The sequence below is a fragment of the Diabrotica virgifera genome, chromosome 9 (assembly GCF_917563875.1).
Source record: "Diabrotica virgifera virgifera chromosome 9, PGI_DIABVI_V3a".
NCBI lineage: Eukaryota > Metazoa > Arthropoda > Insecta > Coleoptera > Chrysomelidae > Diabrotica > Diabrotica virgifera.
In genome coordinates, this window is record NC_065451.1 from 152,076,550 (window position 1) to 152,089,091 (window position 12,542).

Here is a 12,542-nt window from a genome sequence, read left to right on the forward strand (position 1 = left end):
CATCTTTACAGTTCACCCAATAGAACCATTCTCGAACCTTTTGCAGAGTCTTCGTAATACCAAAGTGTCCACCTGATGCACCGTCATGCAACTGACGCAATACTTCTGAAACTTTACTTTTAGGTACAATCAACTGAAGCTTAGATTCTGTACCATCATCACTCTCAAAGAATCTGTAAAGAAGATCATGTTTTAGTACCAGGCAATTCCATTGGCTCCAGTAGGCATTGACTTCTGGACTACATGCACTAATGTTTTGCCAACTAGGTCTCTCACCTTGACGCATCCGATCCAATACTCTTTTTATACATGGATCATCTTCTTGGGCGTCTTGTAACTGTTGGGGCTGCCATTGCTCATTAACTATTAACTACGGTGGTTCGTCTCACGGGGAAAAATCATTCCTCTAATTTAGCATAGTGATTACAATTTGCACTGCATGGTCGTCTCGAAATGGCATCAGCATTTGAATGAACTCTTCCGGTCCTGTGTTCTATCTCGTAATCATATATTCTTGTAATCGTTCTAACCATTTTGCCATCTGGCCCTCTGGATTACGGAATTGTATGAGCCATTTTAGAGCAGCGTGATCTGTGCGAAGAAGGAACTTTCTGCCATACAAGTATTTATGGGAATGTTCGCAAGCCTTTCACTACGCCCAGAAGTTCTCTTCTGGTAACGCAATAGTTTCTTTCTGGTTTCGACAGGACTTTGCTGAAATAAGCGATGACTTTTTCCTGCCTGGTGCGGGTAGCTTAATATTGATGCACTAATCAGAGCCATTTGTAGGTGCTCGAAAGCTTTTTGACACTCTTCACTCCATGTATATTCTTTGCCCTCCTCCGTCAACTTTGTTAGGGGCTTGGAGATATTGGCAAATCCTTTGACAAATCGTCGGCAATATGTACATAGGCCAAGGAAACTTCTAATTTCATGTTTATCTCTTGGTACTGGCCCATCTTTAATTGCTTCAATCCCAAATATGTCCCAAATACTTAACTTCTCGCCGAAACATGTGACATTTCTTCGGACTTAACTTCAAGTTCGCTGCCCTCAATCGTTGAAAGACTTCTATTAGATTCTTGGCATGTTCATCAAAGGACCTTCCAACCACAATTACATCATCCAAGTAAACCAGGCATGTTTTCCATGTTAGACCTCTTAAAACTGCCTCCATTAATCTTTCAAATGTGACAGGAGCATTACATAAACCAAAAGGCATAGCCGTAAACTGAGAAAACCCTGATCCTATCGAAAATGCGGTTTTCTCCCGATCGACTGGCTCCATATCTACGTGCCAATATCCACTCTTTAAATCGAGTGTGAAGAACCAACGAGAACCGGAGAGAGTATCCAATGTATCATCTATTCTGGGCAAAGGATACCTATCTTTTTTTGTTACCGTATTGAGCTGGCGGTAGTCAATACAAAAACGCGTTGAACCATCTTTCTTCTTTACCAGAACTACTGGTGATGTCCATGGACTGTTTGATGGTTCAATAACCCCCTGTTTGTCCATATCCTTGATAATCTCTTCGGCTTCATCTCTTTTCGCAAATGGGAGTCGTCTAGGCCGTTGTCTGATTGGCTGAGCGTCTGGTATTTATTTTATGCGTTACTATGCTTGTTTTGCCCTTATCCTTCTTATCGATAGCAAAAACATCTTGATACTCGTATCAGCATTGACCTCACTTTTTTCGTTCGTTCATGATCAAGATCTTGGCATCTTCAATGACCATCTCAACTAGCTCTTTGGATACTTCGACTTCGATGATTTCTCATTGGTATTCATAGATCAAATTGAAGCCACGGGAACACACTGTCCGATCAAAGCTCCTCTACTCAACTTGATAGCAGTTTCCTTTAAATTCATAACTCTTACAGGGACGACATCTCGAACTCTCACCAAAGTTTTTGCCGTTAGGAATTTCACATTGTCCACATCTTCGACCATCCTTAAACTTCCCTCTCGGCAGTGTTCATCAAGTCTGGTCATCAGAATTTTCTCACTATTACCGGGTATGGTTATGTCGCATGTAGTTAGTAAGCGGATGACATCTTCTTTGTCTTCTACACTTTCCTGTATCTTATCGAATGTTCTAAAAACTTATTCAAGTTTCTCGTTGTTTTGTTTACAAACATCTTTAATTACTTGAGAAGTCTCGTCAAATATTTTAGCAACATTTTCGAATTTATCGTCGTTTTTTCTAGAATCTTTTGAGAAGTTTCATCGATCGTTTGAGAAACAGTTTCAAATTTCGATAAGATTGTTTCTTCCGCTGACTTGAAGTGGAACGTCTCTGGGTCATCTCCATTCTTCCTGAGAACCTCCTCGAGTCGTGCTTGCAGGACTTTCTTGGACTCACTAACATCTAACTCGCGTTCTTCTAACTGCTCCCGCAACTTTTTTGAGGAAGGTCTGCTAGCAGCATCTCTGGTCGGCACACACGTACTTCTCAAATGTTCTTTTAAAAGTCTTTCCGAATACCAAACAATTCACGCACTTTAATTATTCCCGAAGAGTAAAGTTCAAAAGTCTTTTAATTTTTTTTACTTCACTTTTATTTATATCGCACCAAGTTTACTGCATTAAGTTTACCGAACACCGGACACCAACTGTAGCAGTTTTTACTGTAATAACTTATAATTACAATGAAACTAGCGGTTCGTATTTATATACGACTTTATTAATTTATTTATACAAGTTTACTTTGCAAACTCTAGCTTAAACTAACTCTATTTACAAAATCCGTTCCTATATATAGCCCAGCCGTTATTTCTGGAAGATTCTACCCATCTCTAGTTATTGTCGCGACATTCGCTTAATTGCTCGTCTTCCGGCCCGCTGCATCGCGTCTTATCTAGAAAGATCGATGTGGCTCTGTGCGTGTGGAGATGGGACCTGTTATACGAGAGTCTGTCAAAAGTAATCTTTTAAGTATTACATTATTATTTGAAACATTCGCTGGAAATAGTCAAGTTGTCTATCACAAGACGAATACAATGGTAGAAGGTAATGGTTTTGACAAGCGCTATGAGTCATGCTCAAACAGTACACAATTTGCGTGTTAATTACAAGGTGATAGCTCTTGTGAAAATCCAAATCTTATATTTTCTTCACAATCTGGCATCCTTGTATAGAGATGGACAAGTAGTGGTGAAGAATATATTCCAGTAAAAGTCTGAATTAAATTTCTGTAATTAGTTTCTGAAATTTACTACTAGGGGCCGCTACCTGACGGCAGATTGAAAGTCAATCAAGACTCTCGTAAAGGTTGGCTAACTATCCTTTTTTTAAACAATGCTAATACTAAATGCTAATAAATATGTAAGTTTTTTTACACAGCTCTAAGGCTTCATCCCGGTTGAACACCTCGGAGGTTTAGACCTCCTTTGTGTTTTAATTTTTTTTTATTACTTTATGTATTTCTTTTTAAAACTTTTGTTCTGGCAAATATTTTCTTTTATTAAAAAACAAATTCTTATACTTTGGTTTTTCTTTTAGGTGTTCCACACGATATTACAATGGAAGTTACAAGTACCAAACCAGTAAATGCTCCCAAAGCATATTTGAAAACTTATACCGGCGAAAGACTGTATAAATGTAAAATTTGTTGTAAGCTGTTTATTGTAAAAAGTAGTTTAAAGGATCATATGAGAGTTCACACTGGTGAAAAACCTTATAAATGTAAAATTTGTAGTAAGCAGTTTAGTCACATAAGTAATTTAAATAAGCATATGAAGATTCACATTGGTGAAAAACCTTATAAATGTGAAATTTGTATTAAGCAGTTTAGTTACCTTAGTAGTTTAAATGATCATATGACTGTTCACACTGGTGAAAAACCTTATAAATGTAAAATTTGTAGTAAGCAGTTTGGTCACATAAGTAATTTAAATAAGCATATGAAGATTCACATTGGTGAAAAACCTTATAAGTGTGAAATTTGTATTAAGCAGTTTAGTTACCTTAGTAGTTTAAATGAGCATATGAGAGTTCACACTGGTGAAAAACCTTATAAATGCGAAATTTGTAGTAAGCAGTTTAGTCGCAAAAGTGGTTTAGATAAGCATATGAAAATTCACACGGGTGAAAAACCTTATAAATGCGACATTTGTAGTAAGCTGTTTACTGAAAATGGTACTTTAAAGGAGCATATGAGAATTCATACAGGTGAAAGACTTTATGAATGTGAAATTTGTAGTAAGCCGTTTACTCGACTAAGTAGTTTAAAGCTGCATATGAGAGTTCACACTGGTGAAAAACCTTATAAATGTGAAATTTGTAGTAAGCAGTTTAGTGAACTAAGTAACTTAAATACGCACATGAAAATTCACACGGGTGAAAGACCTTATAAATGTGAAATTTGTAGTAAGCTGTTTTATATAAAGAGTAGTTTAAAGGTGCATATGAGAGTTCACTCGGGCGAAAGACCTTATAAATGTGAAATTTGTAGTAAGCAGTTTAGTCGCAAAAGTGGTTTAGATAAGCATATGAAAATTCACGCGGGTGAAAAACCTTATAAATGTAAAATTTGTTGTAAGCAGTTTAGTCACATAAGTAATTTAAATACGCATATGAAGATTCACATTGGTGAAAAACGTTATAAATGTGAAATTTGTAGTAAGCAGTTTAGTTACCTTAGTAGTTTAAATGAGCATATGAGAGTTCACACTGGTGAAAAACCCTATAAATGCGAAATTTGTAGTAAGCAGTTTAGTCGCAAAAGTGGTTTAGATAAGCATATGAAAATTCACACGGGTGAAAAACCTTATAAATGCGACATTTGTAGTAAGCTCTTTACTGAAAATGGTACTTTAAAGGAGCATATGAGAATTCATACAGGTGAAAGACTTTATGAATGTGAAATTTGTAGTAAGCCGTTTACTCGACTAAGTAGTTTAAAGGTGCATATGAGAGTTCACACTGGTGAAAAGCCTTATAAATGTGAAATTTGTAGTAAGCAGTTTAGTGACCTAAGTCACTTAAATACGCACATGAAAATGCACACGGGTGAAAGACCTTATAAATGTGAAATTTGTAGTAAGCAGTTTTATATAAGGAGTAGTTTAAAGGTGCATATGAGAGGTCACTCGGGCGAAAAACCTTATAAATGTGAAATTTGTAGTAAGCAGTTTACTATAAAAGGTAGTTTAAGTGAGCATATGAGAGTTCACACTGGTGAAAAACCTTATAACTGTGAAATTTGTAGTGAACAGTTTAGTTACCTACGTAGTTTAAAAGAGCATATTATGACTGTTCACACTGGTGAAAAACCTTATAAATGTGAAAATTGTAATAAACAGTTTAGTCTCAACCGTACTTTAAATAGTCATATGCTAGTTCACAGTGGTAAAAAACCTTATAAATGTGAAATTTGTAGTCAGCAGTTTAGTCGCAAAAGTAATTTAAATAGGCATATGCTAGTTCACAGTGGTAAAAGACCTTTGTGAATGTGAAATTTGTGGTGAGCAGTGTACTCAACTACATAATGTTATACGAATTGACTCTTTATTATTTTTATTTATGATTCTATTTATATTTATGTTTAAGTTATTTTAAATAAAAACACGATTTATATTTTTTATTTTACAAACTTTAATTAATATGTAATTTATTAAAAATATTACAGAGTCTAATTTATATACTATTATGATCTGATTTTTTTCTTCTTGTGAGATTATCATTACTTTTATTAATTACTTTAAAATTTAATAAACATCAATAAATCAAATTCTCAGGGCGAATTTATTATACATACTATTAAAATAAACAAAACTGTTGTTGCTAAGTAAAAAAATTCTTCTAATAATTTATTTAATCTGACTCATTTATATTGGCAATTCAGACGTATATTATACATTTTAAAGTAGAAGACTTTAAAATGATATCACCAATATTTATGAGTTGCGTTCCTGGGACGACTTTACTAAAAGATAGTTCATTCGATTATATGAAATCAATCCCAACTCAAGAATATCAATGAACTATCTTTTAGTAAAGTCGTCCCAGGAACGCAACTCATAAATATTGGTGATATCATTTTAAAGTCTTCTACTTTAAAATGTATAATATACGTCTGAATTGCCAATATAAATGAGTCAGATTAAATAAATTATTAGAAGAATTTTTTTTACTTAGCAACAACATTTTTGTTTATTTTAATAGTATTTTGTATTTTGACAACGAAACCCGATTTGGGCTTCGAAACGTTAATAAATTTATTTTTTAGTAAAATTGTGGCTTATTTCCCATATAAAATACTTAATTATAAAAATGCCACAAGGAAATAGCTTCAGAACAACACTAATAAATTATGATAAACAAACGTTTCTAGCTACTACAAGAGGCGTACGACTGGGGATAGTAAATGGTTGACCCTTCTCAAATTCTACGCCACTGGAGGAAATTCTATTTTAGTGCCATTTTTAGATTCTCCAATACTTTCTACGTAAATAATATACTCCTCATTGGTAACGATAAAGTCATTAGTTTTCGAGATATTTGAAGTTAAATATGAAACGGCACAGTTATTTTGATTAATTTATTACATATGATATGATTCATATGATTAAAATTTAAAAACTATTTGTACCCAGTACTTTAAAACTATTTGGCGTATCCTTATCGTACGTGGCAGAAAGTGTAGGTACTGTACACCCTAATAAATTAAGATAAATAAACGTTTCTAGCTACTACCAGAGGCGTACGACAGAGGATAGTGGCTGGTTGACCCTTCCCAAATTCTACGCCACTGACGAAATTGCTATTTTAGTGTAATTTTTTAATTTTTCAATACTTTCTATGAAAATAATATACTCCTCATTCATAACGATAAAATGATTAGTTTTCGAGATATTTGAAATTAACAATGACGCGGCACAATATATTAATCAAAATAACCGTGTCGTTTCATTTTTAACTTCATAGATCTCGAAAACTAATGATTTTATCGTTACGAATGAAGAGTAGATTATTTTCATAGAAAGTATTGGAGAATCCAAAAATTGAACTAGAATAGCAATTCCACCAGTGGCGTAGAATTGGAAAGGGTCAACCATTCACTTTCCCCCGTCGTACGCCTCTGGTAGTGGACAGAGACGTTTGTTTAATCTAATTTAGTAGTTTGTACAGTACCTATACTTTCTACCAAGTATGAAAATGATACGTCGAATAATTTTACAATGCTGAGCAAAATTAGTTTTTAAATTTTTAGATAAAACACCCTGTAACTCAGTAAGGAACCACATTTTATTTAAGTGTTTTAGGCTAAATATTCGTACTTTTTGCTAAGGTTTCTCCAGTTACTAAATATATGGACAATTATTAATGAATCACCCTGTATTGTTGTATCCGAAATGAAACGACTAAAAATAGATATTCTCGGCATAAGCGGTTTAGGCGGCCAGGAGAAGGTAAATGTACAACAACAAAAAATGGCACGATGTACTGTGTAGGTAACAACAATCCAGCTCATCTTTATGGAGTCGGTATTGTTCTGGACAGTCGCATAAATGATTCGATGATAAATTTTGTTCCTTATTCAGATAGAGTAATGCTGATACAATTAAAAATACAACCGAAGAACATTAATATCATTCAGGTATATGCCCCTACAGCAGATAAGGATGACAATGTAATTGAGGACTTTTATACAGAATTACAAGCGGTCCTCAAAAGTATACATAAAAAGGAACCCATAATAATAATTCTTACATTTGTAATAATTATTATTGTTATAAATGTAAGAATGTAAAAGAGCATACAGGAAGTGGATCATTGGAGAAACTCTCTCTCATGACATTGTACCAATCAACATGTATGCTTATTGTTATTATATGATGTAACAGATTGCAAAATAAACATTAAACAAAAAATAATAATAATAATGGGTGATTTCAACGCCAAGGTGGGTCAGGGTAGAGTGGAAGGTTGTGTTGGAGACTATGGGTTAGGAGACCGTAATGAACGTGGTGACAGAATGGTTCAATTTTGTCAAAATGAAAAATTTGTAATTACAAACACAATGTTTAAACTCCCGAAACGTACACATGGAAATCCCCTGCTGATGGTAACGGGAGGATGATTAGAAATCAAATAGATTACATTCTGGTTGACCACAGATTTAGAAATTCTATACTATCAACAAAGACCTACCCAGGTGCGAAAATCTACTCTGACCACAAACCGGTTGTATCTGTGTTAAACATAAAATTGAAGAAACTAAAAAAGAAAAAAAAACGACTCTGATAGATTTCAATAGACTAAAAGATACAAGAACAAGAGAAGACATAAAAGAAAAAATTAATAAAAACTTGAAAGAAATTAATAGCGTGAACTCCGAAGAAGTTGAAAATAATTGGAAACAGATAAAGGCAGCACTAACAACAGCTGTTAAAGAGACGTTGACTCCTAAACGAACTGAGAGAACTAAAAGAAAGGCATGGATGACAGAAGAAATTCTTAATTTAATGGATGAGAGACGTGCCTATAGGAACAAAAACAAACAACAATATGATGCAATAAATCGAACCATAAAGAGAATGATTAAAGAGGAAAAAAATGGCTGTCAGAACAATGCAAGGATATTGAGGAATGTGAGAGAAAGTACGATAGTTTCGGCATGCATAAGAAGATCAGAGAAATGACTGGTACAAAGAAGAAGACTCATAGTGGAATGGTGAATGATTCAGAAGGCAAGATTATAATAGATTTCAAACAAAAACTCACAAGATGGAAAGAATACGTAAAAGAACTTTTTGACGACGAAAGAGAATTAATAACAGTGAAACGAGAAGAAATGAAGGGTTTAAGGATACTTAAACAAGAACTGGAATATGCTTTAACAAACACCAAGGATGGTAAGACACCAGGGCCTGATGAAATACCGGTTGAAGTATTAAAACTTATTGATAAAGAAGTGATCAACATGATTCTCGAGTTATTTAACAACATATATGATACTGGAATAATACCACAAGACTGGTTAAGGTCCACATTCATTTTAATACCTAAAAAATCAAATGTAAAAGAGTGTTCGGATTACAGAAGGATTGCCTTGATGAGTCATATGCTTAAAGTTTTTCTAAAAATCATTCATAATAGAATTTTCCGCAAACTTGAAGAAGATATAAGTGAAACATAAATGGACTTCAGGAACGGCCTTGGTACGAGGGAAGCGCTCTTTGGTGTGGGCGTACTATTTCAGCTGTGTTTGGATATCAATCAGGATGTATACGCCTGCTTTATAGACTTTGAGAAGGCCTTCGATAGAGTCCGACACGACCGACTGAGACAACTTCTAATCGAAAAGAACATTCATGAAAAAGATATTAGAATAATAACTAATTTTTATTGGAATCAAACAGCACAAGTCAAGGTCGATGATGAAATTACTGAGGAGATCAAAATATGTAGAGGAGTAAGAGAGGGGTGTATTCTGTCTCCTCTTTTGTTTAATTTTTATAGCGAAGTCATATTTAAAGAAGTTATGTCGGAGGTTAGTTGTGGTGTAATGATCAACGGAAATACAATCAATAATGTGAGATACGCTGACGACACAGTGATATTAGCAGACAATCTTGCAGATCTGCAACAACTGATGGAACGCATTAACCACTACTGCAACAGCTGCGGACTTACATTAAACCTCAGAAAAACTAAATGGATGGTAATAACAAAAGATCCACACGCCAGGAATGATTTTTTTGTCAATAACACCGTTATATAATTTTTCAGAAATAAATACATATTAATCCAGACTGGTCCTTAAAATTACCAATAATGGTTTAGCTATCCAAAATCCCTACGTAGTTAAGATTGTTGGTGCGATTAACAATTAAGCACAAATTAAAGCAGTTAGGTATAGGGAATGCTTAAGAAATAAAAAAGTACCATAAAATATCATTTCATTACAATACTAACATACAGGGTGTTCCATTTAAGAAAACTCAGAAAATACTCATTCCGAGTTTCGACCAACCCTGTATACTAAAATTAAAAATTTAGCTATACTAATGATTCTTAACAATAGTAGAGTATATTAAAAATCATTTGAACGTAAGTAGAGTTTTAGGTGTCAAACTACTACAATTCTACAGGGTGTTAATTTTGCTACGGAATTAATAAAAAAACTTAATTATCTTTTAAAATACCCTGTATAATATTACAAAACCTCATCCCTAATAGCACAAGGACGTCCTTCACGGACTTTAAGGACGTCCATCTAAGGTCCGAGGGGACGTAAATTGAACCTTAATCCGACGTCCTAGGGGACGTAAATTGGACCTTAATCGGACGTCCTAGGGGACGTAAATTGGGCCTTAATCGGACGTCCTAGGGGATGTAAATTGGACATGCTAGTTTTTAGGGAAAAGGAACTTTTATTACAAATTACATTATAATATTGTTACAACTTCTTTAAAATACTTTATTTAAACTCCAATACAATATTACAATACGTTAACAACTTGAACAAACTGACAACTTTTTATACTCAAAATCTCAAATACAACTGAACTATAGAATGTCAAACACATAATGTTTATATAGTTTTCTGACGTTCTAGATGTCACCAGACATTTCTGGGTTATTCCATGACATCCAGAATATTCTCGTACGTGACTACTTCTTCTTTCACGTCGAGGGACTCTTTCTATGTAGGAACAATCTACGGAACTGTCATAACACTGGGAATAACCCAGAAATGTCTGGTGACATCTAGAACGTCAGAAAACTATATAAACATTATGTGTTTGACATTCTATAGTTCAGTTGTATTTGAGATTTTGAGTATAAAAAGTTGTCAGTTTGTTCAAGTTGTTAACGTATTGTAATATTGTATTGGAGTTTAACTAAAGTATTTTAAAGAAGTTGTAACATTGGTGACAGCGGTGGGATTGTATAGCCATACTGGATCACCTCTTTCGAAAGTTGTCCCTGTAGCTTGCACATCGAACCTGGACTTGGCTTTATCACTTTGAAGCTTCAAACTTTTACGAGCAAATTCGTGGACTTTTTCCAGTTTTTCTCTTAAGCTTTCTAGGTACGTCAGGGATGAAGGTTCTTCTTCACAGGTAGGCAATTTTCCGAAAATAAGATCTTGAGGAAGCTTCATTTCTCTTCCGGTGATCATCATTGATGGAGAATAACCGGTTGCTTCATGTTCAGAACTTCTGTAGGCTAACAGGAATAGAGGTATTAGGGTATCCCAATCTTTTTGATTATCAGCAACAAACATTGAGAGGTATTGACAAATAGTTCTATTATGTCTTTCGATCATTCCGTCTGATTGTGGGTGGAGAGGCGTAGTTCGAGTTTTCTTAATACCCAAGATTTTCATTAATTCTTGCCATAATTCGGATTCAAAATTTCGTCCCTGATCAGAATGCAACTCTAAAGGAACTCCATGTCTTGATACGACGTGTGTTATGAATGCTTCTGCTACAGTCGTCGCTTCTTGATTAGGAAGAGGTGCATTTTCAGGCCATTTTGAAAAATAATCCATTGCAACCATTAAGTACTTGTTACCTCTCTCTGTCGTTGGAAGTGGACCGAGAATATCAACTGCAAGTCGTTCAAAAGGCTCTCCGGAAAGATATTGTGCCATTTTACCACGACTTCTTGTTCTAGGGCCTTTTCTACCGTTACATAAGTCGCATTTCTTACACCATTCTTCTACATCTCGGCGACAATTGATCCAATAAAATCTGTCTCGAACCCTGGCCAGTGTTCTTTTTACCCCAAAATGTCCTCCAGACAGGCTGCTATGAAGTTCTTGCAACACACTTTTAATGTGTGATTTTGGCACTACCACTTGTTGAACTATACGTACTCCATCGGGACTTTCCCACTTCCGATATAATAGACCATTCGAAAGATGCAAAGATTCCCATTGAGCCCAGTACGCCTTTATAATTCGACTATATTTAGATATTTCCTGCCAAAGAGGTCTTACTCCATTTCTAAGCCATTCTCGTATGACTCTTAAGTCATTATCTTTCTTTTGACTCTTCTTAATGTTTTCCAGGGAAGTCTGATCATTATCTTCTTCCTGTTCAACCGTGGTCATGCAGAGACTTACTTCTTCAGTTACGCTCTCTTTTTCTTCAAGTCTTTTACAGTACTGGCATTGTCGTTCTAAACAGGGTCGGCTAGAAAGAATATCGGCATTGTTATGGAGACGCCCTTTTCGATGTACTATGTCGAAGTTATACTGTTGGAGTCTCTCTATCCATCGAGCCACTTGTCCTTCTGGCTTTTTAAAATTCATTAGCCACTGCAAAGCGCTATGGTCTGTTCTGATTGTAAAATTTCTGTTATAAAGGAAGGTATGAAAGTGTTCTAGGGCTTTTATAATAGCTAGGAGCTCTTTTCTGGTAACGCAATAATTCTTTTCTGCCTTTCCTATGGTTTTACTAAAATATGCAATAACTTTTTCTTCACCTTCCTGTTCTTGTGATAATACAACCCCACACCTGACACCAGAAATAATAAATAGTTTGTCACAAATTCAAGAAAGTTTTACATTAGAGGTAAGTCA

At 34.8% G+C, this 12,542-nt stretch overlaps 2 protein-coding genes and 1 long non-coding RNA gene across 10 annotated transcripts in view; 2 read left to right on the forward strand and 1 right to left on the reverse strand.

Moving 5' to 3' along the window:
* The window catches only part of LOC126892343 (zinc finger protein 845-like), a 369,452-nt gene extending 363,864 nt beyond the window's left edge, over positions 1-5,588 (forward strand). For all 3 annotated transcript variants that reach the window (XM_050661863.1, XM_050661864.1, XM_050661862.1), the window contains exon 2: positions 3,506-5,588. In XM_050661863.1, coding sequence (XP_050517820.1) covers positions 3,506-5,454 — 1,949 coding nt within the window. In that variant the 3' untranslated portion in view covers positions 5,455-5,588. The remainder of the gene's footprint in view (positions 1-3,505) is intronic.
* The window catches only part of LOC126892341 (zinc finger protein 729-like), a 418,287-nt gene that overhangs the window by 285,572 nt on the left and 120,173 nt on the right, over positions 1-12,542 (forward strand). The window lies entirely within an intron of this gene.
* The window catches only part of LOC126892350 (uncharacterized), a 127,908-nt gene continuing 119,001 nt past the window's right edge, over positions 3,636-12,542 (reverse strand). Inside the window, exons 2-4 of the long non-coding RNA XR_007700796.1 lie at positions 4,688-4,771; positions 3,932-4,099; positions 3,636-3,763 (exon numbers count right to left, since the gene is read on the reverse strand). This is a non-coding gene — a long non-coding RNA (uncharacterized LOC126892350). The remainder of the gene's footprint in view (positions 3,764-3,931; positions 4,100-4,687; positions 4,772-12,542) is intronic.